Source organism: Mustela nivalis (genome assembly GCF_964662115.1).
Source record: "Mustela nivalis genome assembly, chromosome: X".
Lineage (NCBI taxonomy): Eukaryota > Metazoa > Chordata > Mammalia > Carnivora > Mustelidae > Mustela > Mustela nivalis.
In genome coordinates, this window is record NC_139040.1 from 63,260,262 (window position 1) to 63,287,589 (window position 27,328).

A 27,328-nucleotide genomic window follows, 5' to 3' on the forward strand; every position below is an offset into this window, starting at 1 on the left:
AACCTCCATACTGTTTTCCAGAGTGGCTCCTGACTTGTTAATTTTAGCCATTCTGACTGATGTGAGGTGGTATCTCATTGTGGCTTTGATTTGTATTTCCCTGATGCCAGGAGATGTTGAGCACTTTTTCATGTGTCTGTTGGCCACTTGGATGCCTTCTTTGCAGAAATGTCTGTTCATATCTTCTGCCCATTTCTTGACTGGGTTATTTGTTCTTTGGGTATTGAGTTTTATATAACTTTGGTATAAGTTCCTTATAGATTTGGATACTAGCCCTGTCTCTGATATGATATTTCCAAATATCTTTCCCCATTCTGTCAGTTGTCTTTTGGTTTTGTTGACTTTTTCCTTTGCTGTGCAAAGCTTTTTATCTTTATGAAGTCCCAATAGTTCATTTTTGCTTTTGTTTCCCTTGCCTTTGGCGATGTTTCTAAGAATAAGTTGCTGCAGCTGAGGTTGAAGAGGTTGCTGCCTGTATTCTCCTCCAGGATTTTGATGGATTCTTGTCTCACCTTTAGGTCTTTCATCCATTTTGAGTTGATTTTTGTGTACCTTGCAAGAAAATGATCCATTTTCATTCTTCTGCATGTGGCTGTCCAGTTGTCCCAACACAATTTGTTGAAGATACTGTTTTTTTTTTTCTAATGGATATTCTTTCCTGCTTTGTCGAAGATTAGCTGACCATGGAGTTGAGGGTCCATTTCTGGGTTCTCTATTCTGTTCCATTGTGTCTGTGTCTGTTACCTGTGTCTGTTTTTGTGCCAGTACCATACTGTTTTGATGATTACAGCTTTGTAATAGAGCTTGAAGTCCGGAGTTGTGAGGCCACTAGCATTGCTTTTCTTTTTAAACATTCCTCAGGCTATTTGGTGTCTTTTCTGGTTCCATACAGATTTTAGGATTATTTGTTCCATTTATGCAAAAAAAACTTGATGGTATTTTGATAGGGATTGCATTAAATGTATAGATTGCTCTGGGTAGCATAGACATTTTCATGATATTTGTTTTTCCAACCCATAAGCATGGAATGTTTTTCCATTTCTTTGTGTCTTCCTCAATTTCTTTCAGGAGCATTCTACAGTTTTCTGAGTACAGATTCTTCTTATCTTTGGTTAAGTTTATTCCTAGATAGCTTATGCTTTTGGAGGACTTGTAAATGGGACTGACTCCTTAATTTCTCTTTCTTCTGTCTTGTTGTTGGTGTATAGAAATGCAACTGATTTCTATGCATTAATTTTATATCCTGACACTTCACTGAATTCTTTTTTTTTTAAGATTTTATTTATTTATTTGACAGACAGAGATCACAAGTAGGCAGAGAGGCAGGCAAAGAGAGAAAGGAGGAAGCAGGCTCCCGGCCAAACAGAGCCCGATGCGGGACTTGATCCCAGGACCCCAAGACCATAACCTGAGCCAAAGGCAGCAGCTTACCCACTGAGCTACCCAGGTACCCCACTTTACTGAATTCTTGTATGAGTTCTAGCAGTTGTGGGGTGAGAGTCATTTGGGTTTTCCACATACAGTATCATATCATCGCAAAGAGTCAGTGACTTTTTCTTTGCAGATTTGGGTGCCATTTATTTATTTATTTATTCATGGTCTGATGCTGAGACTAGGACTTCCAGTTCTATGTTGAATAGCAGTGGTGATAGTGGACATCCCTGCCATGTTCCTGGTCTCAGGGAAAAAGCTCTCAGTTTTTCCCCATTGAGAATGACATTTGACATTTGCTGTGGGTTTTTCATAGATGGCTTTTATGATATTGAGGTATGTACCCTCTATTTGTACACTCTGAAGAGTTTTAATCACAAAGGATGCTGTACTTTGTCAAATACTTTTTCTGTATCTCTTGAGAGTATCATATGGTTCTTTTCCTTTCTTTTATTAATGTAGTGTATCACATTGACAAATCCCACTTGGTCATGATGAATAATCCTTTTACTGTACAGTTGGATCCTATTAGCTAGTATTTTGTTGAGAATTTTTGCATCCATGTTCATCAGGGTTATTGGTCTGTAATTCTCATTTTTGATGGGATCTTTGGTTTTGGAATCAAGGTAATGCTAGCGTCATAAAATGAGTTTGGAAGTTCTCCTTCCGTTTCTATTTTTTGGAACAGGTTCAGAAGAATGGGTATTAATTCTTCTTTACGTGTTTGGTAGAATTTCCCTGGGAAGCCATCTGGCCCTGGGATCTTGTTTGTTGGGAGATTTTTGATTACTACTTCAAGTTCCTTGTCTGTTATGGGTCTGTTGAGGTTTTCTATTTTCTTCCTAGTTCAGTTTTGATAGTTTACATGTCTCTAAGAATACATCCATTTTTTTACAAATTGTCTAATTTGTTGGCATATAGTTGCTCATAATATGTTTTTATAATTGTTTGTATTTCTTTGTTGTTGGTTGTGATCTCTCCTCTTTCATTCATGATTTTATTTATTGGGGTCCTTTCTCTTTCTTTTTGATAAGTCTGGCCAGGGGTTTGTAGTCTTATTAATTCATTCAAAGAATAAGCTCCTAGTTCCTTGGTCTGTTGTGTTTTTTGGTTTCTATCTCATTCAGTTCTGCTGTGATCTTTATTACTTCTCTTCTCCTGCTGGGTTTAGGCTTGGTTTGCTGTTTTTTCTCCAGCTCCTTACGGTGTAGGGTTAGATTGTGTATTTGAGACCTTTCTTGCTTCTTGAGAAAAGCTTGTATTGCTATATACTTTCCTCTTAGGATCACTTTTGCTGCATCTCAAAGATTTTAAACAGTTGTGTTTTCATTTTCATTTGTTTCCACGAATTATTAAAATTCTTCTTTAAGTTCCTGGTTGACCTATTCATTCTTTAGTAGGATGCCCTTTAGCCCCCATGTATTTGAGTCCTTTCCAACTTTCCTGTTATGACTGAGTTCAAGTTTCAAAGCACTGTTGTCCTAAAATATGCAGGGAAGGATCTCAATATTTTGGTACTGGTTGAGATCTGATTGACTCAGGATGTGATCTATTCTGGAGAATGTTCATGTGCCCTAGAGAAGAATGTGTATTCTATTGCTTTGGGATGGAATGTTCTAAATATATCTGTGAAGTCCATCTGGTACACTGTGGCATTTAAAGCCCTATTTCCTTGTTGATCTTTTGCTTCGATGATCTGTTCATTTCAATGTGTGGGGTGTTAAAGTCTATTATACTATCATTGTATTACTGTTGATGTGTTTCTTTGATTTTGTTATTAATTGGCTGTTACCATGTTAGGGACATAAATATTTAAGTATGATATAGTGTCCTTCCTCATCTCTTATTATAGGCTTTGGTTTGACATCTAATTTGTCTGATGGATGGATTGCCACCCCACTTTTCTTTTGATGTCCATTAGCATGGTAAATAGTTTTCCATCCCTCCCTTAAAGTCTGGAGGTGTCTTTGGGTCTAAAAATGAGTCTCTTGCTGATAGCAGATTGATGGGTATTGGTTTTGTTTGTTTGTTTGTTTGTTTTTGTTTTTGTTTTTATCCAATCTGATACCCTGTATCTTTTTTTTTTAAGAATTTATTTATTTATTTGACAGAGAGATCACAAGCAGGCAGAGAGGCAGGCAGAGAGAGAGGAAGGGAAGCAGGCCCCCCGCCAAGCAAAGAGCCCGACACGGGACTCGATCCCAGGACCCCGAGATCATGACTCGAGCCGAAGGCAGTGGCCCAACCCACTGAGCCACCCAGGCACCCCTGATACCCTGTATCTTTTGACTGGGGCATTTAGCCCATTTACATTCCGGGTAACTACTGAAAGAAAAATATGCCTGCAAGGTGACTGTTACTGTGCATTGTCTCTGTTACTTCCTGGACTGTGTTACTTTTAGGCTCTCTCTTTGCTTATAGGACCTCTTTCAATATTTCTTGTAGGGCTGGTTTGGTGATTGCAAATTCTTTAGTTTATGTTCGTCTTGGAAGCTTTTTATGTCTCCTTCTATTTCAATGACAGCCTAGCTGGATATAGTATCCTTGGGTGTATTGATCTAGAATTTAAAATGATTATAAGGATACAAGCTGGAGTTGAAAAATCGTAGAAGACACTAGAGAATCCCTTACTGCAGAGATAAAAGATCTAAAATCTAGTCCAGCCAAACATAAAATGCTATAACCAAGATGCAAACCTAAATGGAGGTCATAAAAATGAGGATGGACAAAACAGAGGAATGAATCAGTGATACAGAAGTTAAAATTATGGAAAATAATGAAACTGAGAAGAAGAGGGGAAAAGATAATGGATAACTAAGGTAGACTTAGAGAACTTAGCGACTTATTGAAATGAAATAGCATTTTTATCATGGGAGTCACAGAAGATGAGGAGAGAGAAAAAGGGGCAGAAGGTTTATTCGAACAAGTTACATCTGAAAACTTCCCTAATCTGGGGAAGGACACAGACTTCCAAATCCAAGAAACACAGAGAATTCCCATTACATTCAACAAAACCTAACCATTGCCAAGGCGCATCATAGTCCAATTAACAAAATACACAGAAAAGAAAAGAATCCTGAAAGCAGGAAGGGGGAAAAGTCCTTCACTTACAAAAGAAGTCAGATCAGGTTTGCAGCAGATTTGTCTGCAGAAACATGGCAGACCAGAGAACAGTGGCAAGAAACACTCAACATGCTGAATGGGAAAAATATGCAGCCAAGAATTCATTATCCAACAAGGCTGTCATTCAGGATAGAAGGAAAGATAAAGAGTTGCCCAGACAAACATAAATTCGAGTTTGTGACCACTAAATCATCCTTGGAAGAAATTTTTGAGGGGACTCTTTTTAAAATTTTACTTATTTATTTGAGAAAGAGAGCAAGAATGAGGGGAAGGGCAGAAGGAGAGAGAGAATCCCAAGAAGACTCCCTGCTGATGGCAGAACCCAACACAGAGCTCAGTCTCATGACCCTGAGATCGTGGTCTGAGCTGAAACCAAGAGTAGTACCCTTAACCAACTGTGCAATCCAGGCACCCTGCGGACTCCATGAGTGAAGAAAAAAAAAAAAAAGCAACAAACAATAGAAAGGAACAGAAAACATCACTAGAAATACCAATTCTACAGGTAAAACAATGGCACTAAATTCATACCTTTCAGATACCTGCAGATAGAAATTAAGGGGATAGAGAGAACCATCTCTCCATCCTAATGGATGTAAGAAAAAGTTGGAATAGGTATACTTATATTAGACAAACTAGATTTTTAAAACAAAGTTGGTAATGAGAGATAGATAAGGGCACTATATCATAATTAAGGGGTCTATCCATCATAAAGCTCTAACTGTAAATATTTATATTTAATATTAAATATTGTTTATAAATATTATTTAATATTATTATTAAATATTAAATATTGTAAATATTTATGCCCCCAACTTGGGAGCACCCTAATATATAAATCAATTAATAACAAACATAAAGAAACTCATTGATAATAATACAATAATAGTAGAGGACTTTACCATCCCACTAACAGCAATGGACACATCATCTAAGTAGAAAATTAACAAGGAAACAATGGCTTTGAATGATACACTAGCCTGTACGGACATAACAGATATATTCAGAACATTTCATCCTAAAGCAGTAGGATATACAGTCTTTTTGAGTGCACATGGCACATTGTCCAGAATAGACCACATACTGGGTCACAAATCAGGCCTCAACTGGTACAGGAAGACTGAGATCATACCATGCATATTTTCAGAACATACCACTATGAAAGTTGAAGTCAACCACAAGAAAAATTTGGAAAGACCTAAAGTACATGGAGATTAAAGAACTTACTAAAAAAATTAATGGGTTAACCAGTAAATTAAAGAAGAAATTTTTAAAAATACAGGGAAGCAAATAAAATAAAAAAAACAGGACAGTCCAAAACCTTTGGGATGCAGCAGAGGCAGTCCTAAAAGGGAAGCACATTGCGATATAGCCCTACCTCAAGAAGGAAGTAAAATCTCATATACACAAACTAACCTTACACCTAAAGGAGCTAGAAAAGGAACAGCAAATAAAGCCTAAAGCCAGCAGAAAAAGGGAAATAATAATGATTAGAGCAGAAAAAATAATATAGAAAGAAACAAACAAAGACCAGTAGAGCAGATTAACAAAACTAAGAGCTGGTTCATGAGGCACCTGGGTGGCTCAGTTGGTTAAGCATCCTAATGTTATTTTTGGCTAAGGTTATATCTCAGGGTTGAGAGAATCAAGCTCCCTGTTGCGCTCTGCATTCAGCAGGGAATCTCCCTGAGATTTTCTTGCTCTCCCCCATCTTCTATCACCCCTTCCCCATGCTCACTCTCTCAAATCAATCAATCAATCAATCCTTAAAAAACAATAAGAGCTAGTTCTTCAAAAGAATTAATAAAATTGATAAACCTCTAACCAGACTTATAAAACAGAAAAGAGGCAGGACCCAATTAGATAAAATCAGGAATTCTGAGGAGAGATCGCGACCAACACCACAGAAATACAATTATAACAGAATATTTTGAAAGTTATATGCCAACAAAATAGGCAACCTAGAAGGAATAAACAAATTCCTACAAATTTACAAACTACCAAAAGTGAAACAGGAAGACATAGACATTTGAACAGACCCATAACCAGCAAAAACCTGAATCAGTAATCAAAAAACTCCCAACAAACAAAGATCCTGGGCCATCTGGCCCAATGGATTTCTACCAGACATTTAAAGAAGAGTTAATACTGATTCTTCCCAAACTTTTCAAAAAAATAGAAATGGAAGGAAAATTGAAAACTCATTCTATGAAACCAGCATTACCTTGATTCTAAAACCAAAGACCCCATTAAAAAGGAGACTTATAGGCCAATGTGCCTGATAAACACGGATGCAAAAATTTTCAATAAAATACTATCAAAGCAAGAGGCACCTGGGTGTCTCAGTCAGCTGAGCATCCAACTCCTGATATTGGCTCAGGTCATGATCTCAGGGTCACGAGATGGAGCCCTGCATGGGGCTCCACACTCAGCAAGGAGTCTACTTCTCTTTCTCTCTCCCTCTCCATATGCCCTGAACCCTGCTCCTGTATGCCCTCTCTCTAAAATAAAAAAATCTTAAAATAAAATACTAGCAAGTCAAATTCAAATGTACATTTAAAAAATCATTCACCACAATCAAGTGGGATTTATTCTTGGGCAGTAGGGGTAGTTCAATGTTTGCAAATAAATCAAGGTGATACACCACATTAATAAATGAGAGCACGAGAACCATATGATCCTCTCAATAAACTCAGAAAAATCTTTTGACAAAATACAATATCCTTTCTTGATAAAATCCCTCATCAAAGTAAGGACAGATGGGACAAAACTCAACATCATTAAGGCGATATATGAAAGACACACAGCTAATATTATCCTCAATGGTAAAAACAAAACAAAACAAAAACAAAAAAACTGAGAGACTTTCCTGTATGGTCAGGAACAAGACAGGGATGTCCACTCTCACCATTACTCTTTAACATAGTACTGGAAATCTTATCCTCAGTAATCAGACAACAAAAAGAAAGAAAAAGCATCTAGATTGGCAAGGAAGAAGTCAAAGTTTCACATTTTGCCAATGACATTATATTCTATGTATAAAACTAGAAAGGCTCCACCAAAAAATTGCTATAAGTAACATAGAAATTCAAAAAAGTTGGAGGATATAAAATCAATTTTCAGAAATCTGTTGCATTTCTCTACACCAATAATGAACAAGCACAAAAAGAAATCAAGGAATTGTTCCCATTTACAATTGCACCAAAAATCATGAGATACTTAGGAATAAATCTAACCAAAGAGGTAAAAGATGTGTCCTCTGAAAACTATAGAACACTTATGAAAGAATTGAAGAGGACAAAGAAATGGAAAAACATTCCATGCTCATAGGTTGGAAGAACATTGTTAAAATGTACTAACCAAAGCAATCTACATGTTTAATGCAATCTCTACCAAAACACCACCAGCATTTTTCACAGAGCTAGAACAATACTCAAATTTGTATGGGACCACAAAAGATCCCAAATAACCAAAGAAATTCTTTTTTTTTTAAGATTTTCTTTATTTATTTGACAGACAGAGGTCACAAGTAGGCAGAGAGGCAGGCAGAGAGAGAGGAAGGGAAGCAGACTCCCTGCTGATCAGAGAGCCAGATGTGGGGCTCGATCCCAGGACCCTGGGATCATGACCTGGGCGGAAGGCAGAGGCTTTAACCCACTGAGCCACCCAGATGCCCCAAGAAATTCTGAAAAAGAAAAACAAAACTGGAGACATCATGATCTAATATTTCAAACTATATGACAAAGCTGTAGTCATCATGACAATATCCTACTGTCACAAAAACAAACACATAGATCCATGGAACAAAATAAAGAACCCAGAAATGGACCCACAACTAATATCATCAACTAATATTCGACAAAGCAGGAAAGAATATCCAATGGTAAAAAAAAAAAAAACTCTCTTCAAATGGTGTTGAGAACACTGGACACCACAGGCAGAAGAATGAAACTGGACCACTTTCTTATGCCATACACAAAAATAAATTCAAAATGGAGGAAAGACTTGAATGTGAGACAGGAAAGCATCAAAATCCTAGTGGAGAACACAGGCAGAAACCTCTTTGACCTTGGCTGTAGCCAATACTAAACATGTCTCTGGAGGCAAGGGAAATGAAAGCAAACATGAGCTATTGGGAATTCATCAAGACAAAAAGCTTCTGCACAGAGAAGTAAAGAATCAACACACTAAAAGTCAGGCTATGGAATGGGAGACAATATCTGCAAACGATACATATGATAAAGGGTTAGTATAAAGACCTATAAAGAACATGTGAAACTCAATGCCCATAAAACAAGTAATCCAGTTAAGAAATGGGCAAAAGACATGAATAGACGCTTTCCCAAAGAAGACATGCAGATGGCTAACACACACATGGAAAGATGCTCAACATCAGTCATCATCAGGGAAATACAAATCAAAACCATGATAAGATACCAGCTCACACCCTTCAGAATAGCTAACATTAACAGTACAAGAAACAACAGGTATTGGTGAGGGTGTGGAGAAATGGGAACTCTCTTAAACTATTGGTGGGAATGCAAACTGGTGCAGCCACTCTGGAGATGCCGAGATCATGTCCTGAGCCGAAATCAAGAGTCTGATGCTTAACCAACTGAGCCACCCAAATGCCCCTGCACTAAATTCTACTTCAGAATCCAATATTACATTATTAACTAAAATTTGATTTAAAAAATAATATAAAATTATGACACGAAAAAAGGGAATAAATGTAATTAAAGATATGCAAGACATGCCCTGAAAAGTAAAAACATTGTTGAAAGAAATTAACACCTAAATAAAGGATATGCCCACTTCATAAATGTCAGAATTCAATATTATAAAGCCCTCAATTTTCATATCAGTTCCAATAAAAATTTCACAGATTTTTTTCAGGGTGTGAAGATTGAAATCTTGATTTTAAAATTTTTTTTAAGATTTTTATTTATTTATTTGACAGACAGAGATAACAAGTAGGCAGAGAGTCAGGCAGAGAGAGAGAAGGAAGCAGACTCCCTGCCAAGCAGAGAGCCTGTTGTGGGGCTCGATCCCAGGACCTGAGCCAAAGGCAGAGGCTTTAACCCACCCAGGTGCCCCTGATTTTAAATTTTATATGGAATAGTGAAGGGCTAAAAATAACCAAAACAGAAAATGGCAAACACCTTGGAGGACCCATCCCTCCATAGAAACACTGAAAAAATTAGCAAAACTGTCAGTATCAACTTTTTCAGAACTTTGGAAAATAGTGAAGGGTTGAAAGCAATCAAGTGAATGCTGAATCGCGAGAAGGCAATTTAAGCATGGTAGGAGAGCTTCATACTGTTTTAGCCTTGCCCTATTTTCCTACTTTGGTGCGGCTGAGTCTTGAATTCAGCAGTCTGTGCTCTCAGTGTAGGTAGCTGGTCCTAAAGAGAGCAGAGCAGATTTTATTCCCCAAACATTGTGCTCAGTGGATTAAGCCTCTGCCTTTGGCTCAGGTCGTGATCTCAGGGTCCTGGGATTGAGCCCCGCATCAGGCTCTCTGCTCAGTGGGGAGCCTGCTTCCCCCCACCCTGCCTGCCTCTCTGCCTGCTTGTGATCTCTCTCTCTGTCAAATAAATAAATAAAATCTTTATAAAAAAAAAACAAACAACGTTGTGTTTATCTATTTTGACCTGTTTTTGTGGGTTCCCAGAAGGAATGGCACAAGGGGCTTTCCTTAGTTTCACTAATTCAGAAGTCTCTCAGAGCAGAAAAGGAACCATGAGCAGGGTGTTCCTTGAAAATCTTGAAAGATGGGGCACTTGGGTGGCTCAGTGGGTTAAGCCTCTGCCTTCAGCTCAGGTCATGATCTCAGGGTCCTGGGATCGAGCCCCACATCGGGCTCTCTGCTCAGCAGGGAGCCTGCTTCCTCCTCTCTCTCTGCCTGCCTCTCTGCCTACATGTGATCTGTCTGTCAAATAAATAAACAAAATCTTAAAAAAAAAAAAAAAAGAAAAACTTGAAAGACAAATGAACAAGCAACTGCTGCCTGGGACAAAACATTGCAGTTGTGACAAACAATAAATCCACCAAAAATCTGAGAAGAAAAGCTGAGAAGACACTTACTTGGAGAAAAAAAAATTATATGCCCCAAACAGGATACATACTCAGAAGAGACTTAAGAATTCTCTAAGCTTTCAACCTTGGCTGATCTTTATGCTCAGTGTGATCAAGAATTGAAGACTAAGGCAGAGTTGTAAACAGACTGGCTAAGCATGCTCCAGGGGCACAGTTTGATTCCACACACTGCTTGCACAATAGTTTAGAAGGCTCACTAAGCAAAAACTACCAACTACAATAATCAACAACAAACCCAGAAAAGGAAAAGAGAATCTGGTTTCCAAAGTTACCACATTATGATATTCAAAATGTTGTTTTCAGAAAAAAAAATTATGTGACATATAAATAAATAAATAAATATGATCCATTCACAGGGTAAAAAGAAATTATACCTCAGGAAGCCTATATATTTTATTTACTAGAAAAAGACTTTAAATCAGCTATTTAAATTATGTTCATAGAGCTAAATGAAACCATGTTCTAAGAACTGAGGAAAATCAAGTGAGCAATGTCTCACCAGAAAATGTCAATAAAGAGATAGATCATAACAACAACAACAAAATGGTAATTATGTGAGTAAAGGATGATATGCTAACTAACCTTATTGTTGTAAATATTTCACAATGTGTATCAAATCATCGTATTGTTATGTCTTAAACATATATGATGTTATATGCCAATTATATCTCAATAAAGTGGGGAAAAGAGGCGCCCTCTGCCTTCGGCTCAGGTAATGATCTCGGGGTCCTGGGACGGAGCCCTGCATTGGGCTCTCTGCTCAGCGGGGAGCCTGCTTCTCCCCCCCTTCTCTCTCTGCCTGCCTCTCTGCCTACTTATGATTTCTGTCAAATAAATAAATAAAATCTTAAAAAAATAAAGCTGGGAAAATAAAACACATGAATCTTGGGGAAAAAGAAATAAAGAGATATCCCAAACAGGAACCAAATAAAAATTCTTTTTTTTAAAGATTTTATTTATTGCACAAAGATCACAAGTAGGCAGAGAGGCAGGCAGAGAGAGAGGGAGGGAAGCAGACTCTGTGCTGAGCAGAGCGCCCAATATGGGGCTCGATCCCAGGACCTTGAGATCATGACCTGAGCCAAAGGCAGAGGATTAACCCACTGAGCCACCCAGGTGCCACCCCAAATAGAAATTCTTGAGCTGAAATATACAGTGGTGAAAATAATTTACTACTTCAAAAAGACATTTGAGCAGGCAGAAGAAAGAAATACTAATTAGGAAGATAAGCCAATTTACAATTACCCAGTTGAAGAATCACAAAGAAAAAAAGAATAAAGAAAACTAACAGAATCTAAGAGACATGTGTGACAGCATCAAGCACACCAATATACACATAAGAATCCCAGCAGAAGAGGACAGTGAGAAAAGGCAGAAAGAATATATGCAGAAATAATGGCTGAAAATATACCAAATTTGATAGAAGAAATGAGCCTACATAAGCTCACCAAACTCCAAGTAAAACTTGGAGCTCTAATAAGCTCACCAAACTCCAAATAACATAATAATAAAATAAATACACATAAATAAAAGAAATAAATTAATAAGATAACACAAAGAGATACATACCAAACACAGAAAGAGACTTCAAAGTGCCAAGAGAAAACTGATTTGTCACTTACAAGAGATCCTCAGTAAGATCAACAGGCAATTTCTTGTTAGAAACCAAGGAGGTCGAAAAGCAGTGGGATGACATATATAAAGTATTGAATGAAAAAAATATCTGAAACAGGAATTATATTTTATTTTTTAAAAATAGTTTATTTATTTCACAGAGAGAGAGAGCAGAAGCAGGGGGAACTTCAGGCAGAGGCAGAGGGAGAAGCAAACTCCCCTGCAGAGCAGGGAGCCCAATGCAGGATTCAATTCCAGGGCCCTGGGATCATGACCTGAGCCGAAGGCAGTCACTTTAACCAACTGAGCCACCCAGGGTCCCCTGAAACAAGAATTTTAGATCTGGCAAAACAATCCTTCAAAAATGAAGGAAAAATTAAGACATTCCCAGATAAAAGCAGAGAGTATTTGTTTTTAGTAGATCTTCCCAACAAGAAATACTAAAGGAAGTTCTTTAGGTTGAAATTCAAGTACACTATACAGTAACTCAAAACCATATGAAGAAATAAAGATCACCAATAAAAGTAACTACATGGGTAAATAAAAGCCAGTATTATTGCATTTTTAATTCATATCTCCTCTTTATTTTCCAATATGATTTAAAATAATAGGCATAAAGCAATAATTATAAATGTATGTTAAAAGCACACAATGCATAAAGATATATTTGATGATAACAACATAAAAGGGGAAGGATGGAGCTGTAAAAAAATCACTGTTTTACATATAATTGAAGTTAAGTTGGCATTAACTCACAATACATTGTTGCAAGTTTAGGATATTTATTGTAGTTTCCAGGATGGCCACTAAGAAAATAATGTAAAAATATATAGAAAAGGGGCACAGCTCTGGCCGAGCAACAGGGCGAACCTAGCGCCTCAACCCAGCAAGAGAAAGCGCGAGCCAGACGCGGAGGAGGCGGAAGCCGCCGGCATAGAAGAAAAGGGAACGGGAGTTGGGAATGGTACCTCTGCCCCTGTGCGCTTACCGTTCTCCAGCTTTAGAGTGAAAAAAGTGCTGAGGGAGTCTGCGAGGGACAAAATCATTTTTCTCCATGGGAAGGTGAATGAGACCTCTGGGGATGGAGATGGAGATGGAGAGGATGCTGTTGTGATCCTAGAGAAGACACCGTTTCAGGTAGAGCAGGTGGCCCAGCTCCTGAAGGGCAACCCTGAGCTCCAGTTGCAGTTCTCCAATGATATCTACAGCACTTATCACCTGTTTCCTCCACGGCAGCTGAGTGACGTGAAGACAACTGTGGTTTACCCCGCCACAGAGAAGCATCTGCAGAAGTACCTGCGCCAGGACCTCCGCCTGGTCCGAGAGACGGGAAGCGATTACAGGAACATCACCTTACCCCACCTGGAGTCCCAGAGCCTCAGCATCCAGTGGGTGTACAACATTCTGGATAAGAAGGCGGAAACCGACCGGATTGTTTTTGAGAACCCACATCCCTCCGATGGCTTTGTCCTCATCCCCGATCTCAAGTGGAACCAACAGCAGCTTGATGACCTGTACCTGATCGCCATTTGCCATCGCTGCGGCATCCGATCGCTTCGGGACCTCACTCCAGAGCACCTGCCGCTGCTCAGGAATATCCTCCGGGAGGGCCAGGAGGCCATCCTGCAGCGCTACCAGGTGAAGGGGGACCAGCTCCGCGTGTACCTGCATTACCTGCCTTCCTACTACCATCTGCACGTGCACTTCACGGCCCTGGGCTTCGAGGCCCCCGGCACAGGCGTGGAGCGGGCTCATCTGTTAGCGGACGTGATCGAGAACCTGGAATGTGATCCGGACTACTACCAGCGGCGCACCCTCACCTTCGCCCTCAGGGCTGATGACCCACTGCTCGGGCTCTTGCAGGAGGCCCAGACAAGCTGAGTCCAACCCCGGGGCTGCCCGGCAAAGAGCACAGATGTGTGGGATTGGGGACGGGGGTGGGAGGGACCTGGGGAAGGGCTCGGGACTTTTAGCACCAAGTGAATTTTTTAAAAAAAATGTATTTTGTACTGGCTTATTCCTAGGATGTGAATAAAGTATTAGTCATATATATATATAGAAAAGGAAATGAGAAGGTTATCAAAATGATACAGTCCAAAAAACATCAATTAAACACAAAAGTGAGTAGTAATGGAGGAATGAAGAACAAAGTATATATGACATATAGAAAATAAATAGCAAAATAGCAGAAGTAAGCTCTTCTTTATCACTAATTATTAAAATATAAATGTATTAATTTCTCCACTTAGAAGGCAGAAAATAGCAAAATGGGTTTAAAAAAGCTCACAATCCAACTATAGGCTGTCTACAAGAGACACACTCTAAATCCAAAGACACAAATAGGTCAAGAATAAAAGGATAGATAGAAAAACTTATTCCATGCAAATAGTAACCAAAGAGAGCTGGGGTAGCTGTTCTAATATCTGACCTTAAGTCAAAAATTGTTATAAGTGACAAAAAAGATATTATGTACTAATAAAGTATCAATTCCTTAAGAGAATGTAATAATTATATATTGATAGAATTGAAGGAAGAAACAGACAGTTCTATAATAATAATTGGAAACTTCCGTATTCTACATTCAATAATTAATAAAACAAGAAGGAAGATCTTTAAAGAAATAAAGGGCTTGAGCAACACTATAAACCAATTACAATAAGAGACTCATACAGAAATCTCCACCCAACAATATCTTCTCTGACTACAATGGGACAAAATAACAAATCAGCAAAAGAAGGAAATTAGGAAAATTCCTAAGTATGTAGAAATTAAACAGCCTACCCTAATTAAACAATTATGGATCAAAGAAGAAATCACAAGGGAAATCAGAAAATAATTTGAGACAAATGAAAACAAGAACATAAAGTACAAAAAACATGGGATGAACTGAAATTATTGCTCAGAGGGAAAGTTCTATCTGTAAAAGTCTAAATTAAAAAGAAGAAAGAGCTCAAATCAATAACTTAATTTTATAACTTAAGTAACTAGAGAATAAGAAATTATAGCTATAAAAAAACCTAAATATAGAAAATATATAAAAGTAGTTATGCCAAAATCTAGCAGAAGAAATATTAAAGATTAGTTTAGAATGAAGACACACAAAATAGAGAAAAGAAAAAAAAAAGAATTCAAAAACAGTAGAGAAAATTAACAAACTCAAATGTTGGTTTTTTGAAAAGATCAACATAATTGACGAATGTTTAGTTACACTAAGAAAATGAGAGAAGACTTAAACTGCTAAAATTATAAATAAAACTGAGGATATTACTACTAACATCACAGAAATAAAAAATATTATAATGTGATATTTTGAATAATTGTATGCCAAGTAATTATATAATCTAAATGAAATGGACAAATTTCTAAAAATGGACAGACTACCAAAGCAGCATTGAAAAGACAGAAAATCTGAGGGTGTCTGGGTGGTGCAGTCTGTTAAGCATCCAACTCTTTTTTTTTTTTTTAGAGATTTTATTTATTTATTTGACAGAGAGAGATCACAAGTAGGCAGAGAGGCAGGCAGAGAGAGAGGAGGAAGCAGGCTCCCTGCTGAGCAGAGAGCCTGATGCGGGACTCGATCCCAGGACCCTGAGATCATGACCTGAGCTGAAGGCAGCGGCTTAACCCACTGAGCCACCCAGGCGCCCCAAGCATCCAACTCTTGGTTTTGGTTCAGTTCATGATCTCAGGGTCTTGAGATCAATCCTCACATTGGGCTCCATATATGGAGTCTGCTCAAGAATCTCTCTCCTCAAATAAATAAATAAATGTAAAAAAAAAAAAAGAAAAGAAAATCTGAACATACCTATAAAAAGAAAGATTGAGTCAGTAAAAAACCTTCTGGGTTTTTGATAGATGGGTGGCTCAGCCTTCCGCTCAGGTCATGATCCCAGGGTCTTGGGACCAAGCCCCACATGGCGGGGTTTCTGCTCAGCAGAGAGCCTGCCTCCCCCTTTACCTTTGTCTGCAACTCCTCCTGCTTATTCTCTCTCTTTCTCTCTCTCTCTCATAAATAAATAAATAAATAAATAAAATTTTTAGTGTATGTGCTGCCAAAGCAAACACAATAAATAAAATCTTAAAAAAATACTATTGGGGTGCCTGGGTGGCTCAGTTGTTTCAGTGTCTGCTTTCAGCTCTGGTCATGATCCCAGGTTCCCTGGGCTTCTTGCTCAGTGGGGATCCTGCTTCACTCTCTCCCTCTGCCTGCCACTCCCCCAGCTTGTGTGCTCTCTTTCTCTGTCAAATAAATAAATAAAATATTTTTTAAAAACCTATCAAATCAAACACAGCAGCATATTAAAAGGATTATACTCTATGACAAAGTGGGATTTATCCCAGAAATGCAATGGTGACACAAAACTAAATCAATGTAATATGCCACATTAATAGAATGAAAAAAAAAACATCATCATGTCAACTGATGCAGAAAAAGCATTTGACAAAATTCAACACCCATTTATGATAAAAATATTGAAAACTAGGTATTGAAGGGAACTTTCTCAACCTGATAAAAGGGTATTTACGAAAAACACATACTAAGGTTTTAAGGTAGAAAGCTCAGAAAGCTTAACCATAGTATTAGAATTTGGGTTGAGCACTTTTTAAAAAAAGATTTTATTTCTTTATTTGAGAGAGAGAGAAAAAGAGAGTGCACAAGCAGGTTGGGTGGCAGGCAGAAGGAGAGGGAGGAGCAGACTCCCCACTGAGCAGGGAGACAGATGTGGGCCTGGATGCCAGCCCTCTGGCATCATGACCTGAGCTAAAGGCAGACACTTGACTAAGCCACCCAGGTGCCCCGGAAGAGCGCTTTTAAAAAAATAATACTGAGCTGGAGTGCCTGGGTGGCTCAGTCCATTAGGAACCTGACTTTATTCAGGTCATGATCCTAGGGTCCTGGGATTGAGCCCCATATCTGGCTCCTGCTCAGCGGGGAACTTGCTTCTCTTTCTCCCCAATCCCCCACTTGTGCTCTCTTTATCTCTCTCTCTCAAATAAATAAATAAAATCTTAAAAAAATTTTGAGCTAAGGTTTATGTTGGCATAATTGCTATTTGAATTCATATTTGCTAGCAGAAAATGGATAGTTCTGTTGTTGCTCACAACAGTTAAAATTAACTTTCTCCCATCAACTTTATAATATATTCTCATTGTGGGAAATTTGGAGAAAATGGAAAAATAGAAAATAGGAAAAAAAATCACTCAGACATATCACCTTAAGATAATTAACCTTCATGTCTTTGGATGTATCATCCAGGACTCTTTGCCCTAATAGCACCTTTTCTTTAGAATGGAATTTTAGGGGGTTCCTGGGTGACTCAGGTGGTTAAGCATCCTACTCTTATTTTTGGCTCAGGCTATGATCTCATGGGTTGTGGGATTTTTCTTCTTGTTTCTTTTTTTTAAAGATTTTATTTATTTATTTGACAGAGAGAGATCACAAGTAGGCAGGGAGGCAGGCAAAGAGAGAGAGAGGAGGAAGCAGGCTCCCTGCTGAGCAGAGAGCCCAATGTGGGCCTTGATCCCAAGACCCTGAGATCATGACCTGAGCTGAAGGCAGAGGCTTAACCCACTGAGCCACACAGGCACCCCTGACTTTGCCCATTTTTTAATGAAGGTATTTGTTTGTTGTTGTTGAGTCATTGATGTCCCTTATATTCTGGATATTAACTCCTTATCAGATACATAATTTGCAAATATTTTCTCCCATTCCATAGGTTGCCTTTTCACCCTGTTTATAGTCTCTTTTGAAGTGCAGAAATTTTTAAATTTGATATAGTCTCATTTGTCTGTTTTACTTTTGTTGCTTATGTATTTGGTATCACATCCAAGACACTATTGCCAAACCCAATGTCTTGAAGTTTTTCACTTGTGTTTTCTTCTAGGAATTTTATAGGTTTAGGTTCTTAATACATTTTAGGTAATTTTTTTGTACATGCAGTGAGTTAAGGGTCCAATGTCACTCTTTCAAAAGTTGATATCCAATTTTCCCAGCACCATTTGTTGAAAAGACTGTCCTTTCCTCATTGTGTAGTTTTGGCAACCTTGTTGAAAATCATTTGGCCTTATCTTCAAGTGATTATTTCTTGGCTCTTTTTTCCATTATATTGGAATATATATTTATATCTTTATAATAGTACACTCTCTTGATTACTGTTGCTTTACAGTATGTTTTGAAATCAAGAAATATGTGTTCCCCAACTTCGCTCCTCTTTTTCAACATTGTATTGGTTATTCAGGGTCCTTTAAACGTCCATGTGAATTTTAGGATTTTTGGGGGTGTGGTTCTAATTCTTCAAAAATGCCATTGGGATTTTGATAGGGATTTTATTGAATCTGTAGGTCCTTTTGGCTAGTAGAAACATTTTAACATTAAGTTTTCCAGCAGTACATGGGAATGAGATATCTTTCCACTCATTTGTATTTTCTTTGATTTCTGTTAGCAATATTTTGTAGATTTCAGAAACAAGACTTTCACCTACTTGGTTAAGTTTATTTCTAAGTATTTTATCCTTTTTGATGCTATAGTAAATGGGATTGTTATCTTACTTTATTTTTTAGATGGTCATTTTTAGTGCATAGAAACACAACTGATTTTTGATAATGTTTTTATTTCAAGCAGCTATATGGTATTCTGATGTATGGATAACATAATTCATTTAACTATAGTCTTATGGATATCTCATTTTTCCCACATAGGATATAAATGTTGGAGGGGCGCCTGGGTGGCTCAGTGGGTTAAAGCCTCTGCCTTTGGCTCAGGTCATGATGCCAGGGTCCTGGGATTGAGCCCCACATCGGGCTCTCTGCTCAGCAGGGAGCCTGCTTCCTTCTCTCTCTCTGCCTGCCTCTCAGCCTACTTGTAATCTCTGTCTGTCAAATAAATAAATAAAATCTTAAAAAAATGTTGGATAAATTCCTGTAAGTTAAATTCCTGGATTACAGGATATATGTATTTAAATATTTAATTGATATTGTCAAAGCACTGTGATTTTGACACAAAATGGAATTTGCAATGATGTTTATTAAACATTATGAGAGTATCTATTTTTTCATCCAACTTGCTCTCTTAAAGGTCATCTACATTGTCTTTCTTCCAAGCAAATTTACTCATTACACATTTATGGTCAAGTCCAAGAAAGGCTTCTATGTTGATTTCTGTGGCAATGTGACAAAAAATGTGAATGATGTGTACCACTGAATTTCTTCTAAAATACAGCTGACGGAAACTCATTGTAAATCAGCTACTGAAAGTGATACAACTATAATATATCAGTAAAACTTTATTAGTCATCTTTTAATAGCAAAGGCATGCTCAGATGATTCATGGATAGAGTGAGTTGTATATTTTAGAAATTCTGTGATTATAATTTTGTTATTAAGATATTTCTCTATGGAATTAGTCATGTTACAGCTGCTTAGTGTTAAGAAGTCTTGTCACCAAGAGCTGGTTTAAAAGTTGTGTGCTGTCTTGTAATGGAGTGTATCTCTTTTCAGATTAACTGCATTTACCAAGGAGGAAAATATAGCTTCTTCAAATTGTATGTTTGAGTGATATTCAACATATGGAAGACAAGAAGAAAATCAGTATACCAGATATAGAAGGCTGGTTTCTACAGTTGCCAATAATACTTGAATGTTTGAAAGATGACTTGAAATGTGTATAAACTTCTTCCTTTTTAAAGATTTTATCTATTTATTTGACAGAGAGAGAGAGAGAGAGAGATCACAAGTAGGCAGAGAGGCAGGCAGAGAGAGAGGGGGAAGCAGGCTTCCCGCTGAGCAGAGAGCCTGATGTGGGGCTCGATGCCAGGACCCTGAGCTGAAGGCAGAGGCTTAACCTACTGAGCCACCCAGGCGCCCCTAAACTTCTTTCTTTAAATTTTTTTAAAATTTAATTAATCTCTACACCCAACTTTGGGCTCAAACTCATGACCAGAAGATCAAGAACAGCATACTTTTCTGGCTGAGTCACCCAAGTGCCCCCAAACTACTCTTGATGAGAAATTTGCCCGTGTCTATCAGATTATCAAAGTGTTCTATTCAAAAAAGTCTTACCATTTGCAACTCCGGTAGAAAGCAGCAACTCTTTCACCTAAATACAAAAGAAGCAGGGGCGCCTGGGTGGCTCAGTGGGTTAAGCCGCTGCCTTTGGCTCAGGTCATGATCTCAGGGTCCTGGGATCGAGTCCCACATTGGGCTCTCTGCTCAGTGGGGGGCCTGCTTCCCTTCCTCTCTCTCTGCCTGCCTCTCTGCCTACTTGTGATCTCTCTCTGTCAAATAAATAAATAAAATCTTTAAAAAAAATACAAAAGAAGCAAATTACAGATTTGAAGAAAAGCAAATAAAATGAACAAAAACATGTATGTCAGAATAAATTTGGAAATAAAATTAGAAACTATTAGACTTTAGAGAACTAATTTGTGACTTGCAGAGATTACTATTGAACAATTAAATTAGAGAGCATGAAAGCTGGAAAGTCTTTTAGAGATCATCCAGCCAAACCTCTGTAATAAGGAGGAAATAGACCTTGATTAGACCTTAACCTTACATCTAGTGTGTGTAGGGGGGTGTGTGTATTTCAGGTGGCAGTTTAGAGTTTATTTAGTATTGAAAGACTCACATGAAGATCTCAGGTTAGTTTTATATAATATATATTTTGTAAGCATGCTGGCATGATCAATAGTCTTTATAAAAAATCTAGAAAAGTAAAGAACTTGATCATAACCTGAAATATAGGAAAGACAAGACACAGGATGGTCATATAGATCAGTGTTTAAGAGTGTGGTGTCTGGTCTTAATCGAGACTTTGTGTTTTGGTTTCCTCATCTGGAAAAAGTAGTTAACAAGCGCCTGTCTGCCTCAAAGAGAATAGGGATTACATGAGCTAATCCGGATAGAGGATTAGTATAGTGCCTGGTATATAGTAAACACTCAATAAATGTAAATTGCTGTTATTGTTTTGTCAATATGTCAAGGAAAGGAGGATGGATCAAAAAGCATTTTCAAAATAAAGTCAAAATACGTCACTAGCACTTTCGGGTCATTGGGACTGAACAGGAGCCCCTATGAAAAGGTGGAGGGGATTAAATGACGTAGACCGCCTTAGCAACAGGCCCCCAAAGAAGGTGAATTTCAGTAACCAATAAGAGTCTGAGCTGTAGAGGAGGTAGCCAATCGTTAGCGGAAAGAGGAAGACGGAGGACGCGCCAATTCTTCTGCCTGAGCCTCGGCCCAACAAAATGGCGGCGGCGGCGGCGTCGCTTTGTTTCCGCGGCTCCTGCGGCGGGGGCAGTGGTAGCGGCCTTTGAGCTGTGGGGAGGATCCTGCACCAGCTATAGTGACGACTACGAGTCCATTGCATTTCTGTTGTAACCCCGTGCTGGAGAGCGCAAAGCGGCGCCCTACGGTCGTTGGAGCTACAAGGCGTTGAAGCGAAAACATGACTGCTGAGCCCATGAGGTAAAATACAATCCCATCTCAAGGGTCCTAGCGGTCTAGGCCTATGCGTCTTTTGAGTAGGGTGTTTGGGAAAGCTTTGGCTTGGTGGGTTAGGCCTGAGTATCGCTTAGCGGAAAGACATCGTTTTCTCTTTCGGTGAGAAGGATTTCGGAGTTTCGGCGGTAGGCTCCAACCCGGGGTGGGGGTGGGGGTGAGGGGTGGGGGTGGGGGGGTGCGGCCTGGCGTGTTGGGCGCTTCCTCCAGCCTTCCCTAACCGGTGAAGCTTCGTTGGCCTCGTCTCGTTTATTCTTTGGTGCCTGTGGAATTGAGACTCCTAAATCGGAGGCGGTTTTGGTATCCCGGTCGTTCTTCCTAATCTTTCGGCCTGGAAACTGCGTGGGGGAGGAGAGGAGGTGGGGGGGGGGTGTTGAGGGGGAGGGGCGGGCGGGCGGCCAGAGGATGTGAGATCCCGGGACGAGTCAGTGGCGTTTGGATAGCAGGAGACAAGAAATATCGCAGCTTTGCGGAATTTTTTTTTTTTTCTGCAACCCCTGGGGACAAGCTCTTTTTGGGGGGGTGAACGGGTGAGTCCTTGCTATGTTTTTACATTCATTCCTTCCCTACTCCATATCTTGAGGGGTATCCTTGGGTTTATTTCTAGGCAAAGGGGTGGTAACACAGGGTATACCCCAGTTACTTTTCGTGAAGTCAAGCTTTGATGGGTGGTAAGGCAGACCTCAGATGTTTCTCCACTTGCTGGCAAATTTCGAGCAAAAGTAATTAGACCCTACTTTTAAAAAATTTATTCCGTGAGGGATGAGGAGCAGGATGGGTCGATGGGATGTAAGATTTATTGCAAGGGAAGCTGTGCCTAGCAGGCTTCCTCAAACCAATCAAGTATGTTTATTAGGTTGAGGTTGTTTTTCTCTTGTGCTTCTGATTTGCTTCTTGGCAGTGTCTAAAAATATGAGTTGTTAATAGGAAGTATATAGTATTTTTACACAGGTGGCTGGCTTGCTTTTTGGGCTCTTTGACATTTGACTTTTCATCTCTTGTGAATTAAGGAATTTTTCTGCTCTGAAAGGTATCCTTGGTGCGTAGGGGCAAAATAAAGAAAACTAAAGGTAGCATGGATCAGAATTGCATTGGTAGTTGGCAAAATGTGCCTTTGAGTAAGTATTATGATAGTAGAAGCTTTTAGAGCACTTGACCTAGCATGTGGAGTTTGGGAATGAGCCTGTGATACCTATTATGCCTATTTTTCTACATTAATAAGCAGTAGATAGAAGATATTTTCCTTCACTTGAGAAAAAAAAATAAACCTTAGTTCTTAGATTACAGATTCCTAGCTGTGTAAAGATTGTAGTCTCTCTTTCTGAATTTATGTTAATTGGTCCAGCCACAATAAACCTTTATTTATTGGGTATTGGGTATGTAAGAGGTACCCAGTACAACTTGTTGGCTGGTTATTAGGTGCTCATGTTAGTTTACATGAAGGGTGTACCTTATAGGTAAATATAACCTCTAGATTTTACTGAAAGCCTCACAAAAAGAAGACTTCATTCATTCTATGTCAGGGTCAGTTTTTTTGTATTGGTCTTGAAGAGTGCTTATTGTTGACCTTCACCTGTATAATCTTAATTCTTAAAACAACTATAGGGTCGGTACTTAGTGTTTCTCATTTTATAGCTGAGGAGGAAACTGAAGCATAGGGAGATCAAAGAACTTGACTAAAGCTATACAGCTTGTAATTGGTGGAGCTGGAATTGAACCCCATTTTTACTCCAGAACTTAAGTTCTTTTTTTTAAGGTTTTATTTATTTATTTGACAGGCAGATACCACAAGTAGGCAGAGAGAGAGATAGGTGGAAGCAGGCTCCCGCTGAGCAGAGAGCCTGATGTGGGGCTCCATCCCAGGACCCTGAGATCATGACCTGAGCCGAAGGCAGAGGCTTAACCCACTGAGCCACCCAGGTGCCCCCAGAACTTATGTTCTTAACCACAAGGCATTAATGCCCCCTTGAACTGCCATGTCTAATGTGATTATGATCATTTTAATTTAGCCCAAGTATTACAACGGAAGAAGTTCCTATTAGCTACTATTGATTGTGGTTCTTTGATATAGGTCTTAGAGCTTGTAGCTGTTAAAATATTTTGCCTTTTATGCACAGATGAGATAATGAGAAAAACTGAAACTTTTAATTCTAGGAAAGTCTTTTTTTTTTTTTAAAGATTTTATTTATTTATTTGATAGAGATCACAAGTAGGCAGAGAGAGAGGAGGAAGCAGGCTCCCGGAGAAGTGGAGAGCCTGATGCGGGGCTCGATCCCAGGACTCTGGGATCATGACCTGAGCTGAAGGCAGAGGCTTTAACCCACTGAGCCACCTAGGCGCCCCTAATTCCAGGAAAGTCTTAAGCTACATGAAAAACCCCTTGTAAAGAACCTCATATATAAATGTTAATTTAGAAATATATGATGCTCCCCGATTATTTACTGGGAAAGTGCACCAAGCGGGTATTCAGAACTGTCTCAGGCTGAAGTGTCATTTATCTCAAGTCATAATCATAGAGGATAATCTGACAGGTAGTGTTTGAGTGAGTTGAACTCACAGTACTGAATCACTCTTGATTCTCTCCTAATGTGAGATAGAAATAATAGAGCAGTTCTATACATTATCATTAATTTTATTTTACACAATAGTGCCAGATTTTTTTGTATCAGAACTTTTGTTGAGCACTTAAATAGGAACAAAGAGTAGTTCTGATTTTTACTAGTGTTCATAAAAAACGATATTTTCTATGATTCTGTGGTGAAAAAATAGCCAAAAGGCAAGAAGGGAGGGAAATAAATTGATGACCTGCCTAAATCATACACTGAAGAATCAGTGGCTCAGTCTTTAAAAGATTTTGTTATTGTTTTTAAGGAGCTTTTGTTATGTATTTTATTTTAAATAAGATTGGCTTGTTTCTTGAAATATTTATTATTATGAAAGATGAGCTTCTGATTGACAGATAAACTATTTTTGTATAAAGGTCAGAGATATTTTTGTCATTCTTTTTATTTTAGAGTTTTTTTTAAAGGTTTTATTTATTCATTTGAGAGAGAGACAGTGAGAGAGAGAGCATGAGCGAGGAGAAGGTCAGAGGAAGCAGCAGACTCCCCATGGAGCTGGGAGCCCGATGCGGGACTCGATCCTGGGACTCCGGGATCATGACCTGAGCCGAAGGCAGTCGTCCAACCAACTGAGCCACCCAGGCGTCCCTTTATTTTAGATTTTATTTATTTGAGATAGAGCATGAGCAGTGGGGAGGGGCAGAGGGAGAGGGAGAAGTAGGCTCCCCACTAAACTAGGGAGACTGATGCAGGTTCAGTCCCAGGACCCCAAGATCATGTCCTGAGCGGGAAGGCAGACACTTAACCATTTGAGCCACCCAGGCTCCCCGGGACTTGACATTCTAATCTTTATAGCAGCTGACAGCAGTATAACTTGTTATTGGTCTTAAATTTTATTTTTTAATTTATTTGTTTTTAAGAAGCTCTGTGCCCAGTGTAGGGCTTAAACTCATAACCCTGAGATCGAGTCAGGTGCTCCACTGACTGAGACAGTCAGGTGCCCCATGGTCTTAAATAACAAAAGGCAGAAGTTGTCTAAATGGAGAGATGCTGGGAAAATGTCTTAGAAGGTATCTGTTAGGGTGGTAATTCACAATCATTGGCTACTAACCTAATGTTTGAAAAATGTTACCTGTGAAATATTTGCATTCTCACTAAGTGGAAGGTATTAAGCCAGGCTGTGGAGGGGGAGTATATGCAATTTTTATAAAGGGTTTTGAAAGAATTTAAATACCAGTTGTTTGGTTATGTTGCTGATTGGGTGAAAAGAAAGATGTTTGTGACTTTAATTTCGATCATGCCAGTTCTCATTATTGGCAACCCTTGGTATAGTTTGACCATAAGCTTTCAGTTATATATTGTATTTCTAGAGATAAGGTACATGTAGTACTTAAAGAAATTTCTATATAGATACAGGTGTGTGAAATAATTTTTCTGTGAGAAATTGTGTGTTTTTATGTGTCTGTTTCATTCTTGGAGTCTGAATAAATTTGTGGATGATTATTATTATTATTATTTAAAGATTTTATTTATTTATTTGACAGACAGAGATCACAAGTAGGCAGAGAGGCAGGCAGAGAGAGAGAGGAGGAAGCAGGCTCCCGTCGAGCAGAGAACCCAATGTGGGGCTCGATCCCAGGACCTCGGGATCATGACCTGAGCCGCAGGCAGAGGCTTTAACTCACTGAGCCACCCAGGCGCCCCAAATTTGTGCATTATATCAGGCAAATCTTGGGTTTACTTGAAGTCCTTTCCTCCAGAATTTGTTTGCTTGAACATTGGCAAAAGCTGTTCAAATGGTTTTTAAGCCATAGGAAAATGATGTTTAGATCTTCTCTTAGGAACGTTGACTACAGTAGGACAGTAAAAGGAGCATCTAAGTGGGATTCCTCTGTACGTGTATGCTAATGTTTGTCTTATGATTGTCTTAATAGCAGACATGCAAGATATTTATCCTCCGTTTCTCTACCTGTAAAATGGGAGCAGGTTTAATAGATAACTGATAAAGCCTGCAGTTCTGGAGGAAGTAACATGGTTATAACAGTGGTTCTTTTTTAAAAAAAAATTATTTATTTGACAGTCAGAGATCACAAGTAGACAGAGAACCAGACAGACAGAGAGGAGGAAGCAGGCTCCCTGCTGAGCAGAGAGCCCAACGCGGGGGCTCTATCCCAGGACCGCGGGATCATGACCTGAGCTGAAGGCAGAGGCCTTAACTCACTGAGCTACCCAAGCGCCCCTATAACAGTGGTTCTTAAAAGGCAATAAACTAAAGCTCTTTGTGGCCTTTGCTAATTCTTAACTGTTTTAAGAGTGTAAAGAGCTCCTGAGATTAAAAGTTTGAGAACTGCTGGTGTAGAGGAATGAATACTGAACTCTGAGCCAAACCTGGGTTTTCTAGGTACAGCTCTGTTGCTTACCTCATTATAGGACCTTTGACAAATTCATCCTTTCCAGGCTTCTGCTTTGTCATTTGTGAAATGAACTTGTACTTGATGTTCTATAAGGTTATTAAAAAAAAAATGGGGGTGCCTTTCTGGCTCAGTTGGTAGAGCATATGACACTTGATCTTAGGGTTGTGAATTTGAGCCCTACATTGGGTGTAGAGTTTTAAATAAAGATAAAAAAAAATAGTCCTGCTTTTGTGAATGTTGACCATTTTTTAAATTTTACTTTGAGGAGTAGGAAGAAGGGTAGTGATAAAGGGAAGTTTCTTTAGCCAGGTATGCATATCTTTTTTTTTAAACGTACATGGTTTGGATACAGGTGTTTTGTTGATGGTATCCTCTGTCATCAATGTACATGTATTTGTGCAAATATTGGAAAAGAAAACCTTTTTGTTGAGAAGTTTGTTAATATTATTGTGGCTCAGGATGTTTTCTATTTTGAAAGATTATTAATCCAGGATATTGTATTTCTCCCCTTTTTATTTGAAGATTTATTTATTTATTTTAGAGAGCAAGAGAGTGCAGGGGGGAGGGGCAGAGGGAGAGGTAGAGTGAGTTTCA

General features: G+C 38.8%; 1 protein-coding gene and 1 pseudogene across 6 annotated transcripts in view; both read left to right on the forward strand.

The window, feature by feature from the left end:
* The first annotated feature begins 8,976 nt into the window (after positions 1 to 8,976).
* On the forward strand, positions 8,977 to 14,303 carry LOC309855897 (m7GpppX diphosphatase pseudogene; annotated as a pseudogene). The gene is made up of 2 exons: positions 8,977 to 9,038; positions 13,098 to 14,303. The product of its transcript is annotated as a m7GpppX diphosphatase pseudogene (transcript).
* A 7,160-nt stretch (positions 14,304 to 21,463) lies between these two features.
* Positions 21,464 to 27,328, forward strand: part of ATRX (ATRX chromatin remodeler) — a 293,312-nt gene continuing 287,447 nt past the window's right edge. For 3 of the 5 annotated variants that reach the window (XM_082716013.1, XM_082716014.1, XM_082716015.1), the window contains exon 1: positions 21,478 to 21,726. In XM_082716013.1, the coding sequence (XP_082572139.1) occupies positions 21,707 to 21,726 (20 nt within the window). In that variant the 5' untranslated portion in view covers positions 21,478 to 21,706. Of the gene's footprint in view, positions 21,727 to 27,328 lie in introns of all 5 variants that reach the window. The other 2 variants (XM_082716012.1, XM_082716016.1) reach the window with 1 other exon arrangement.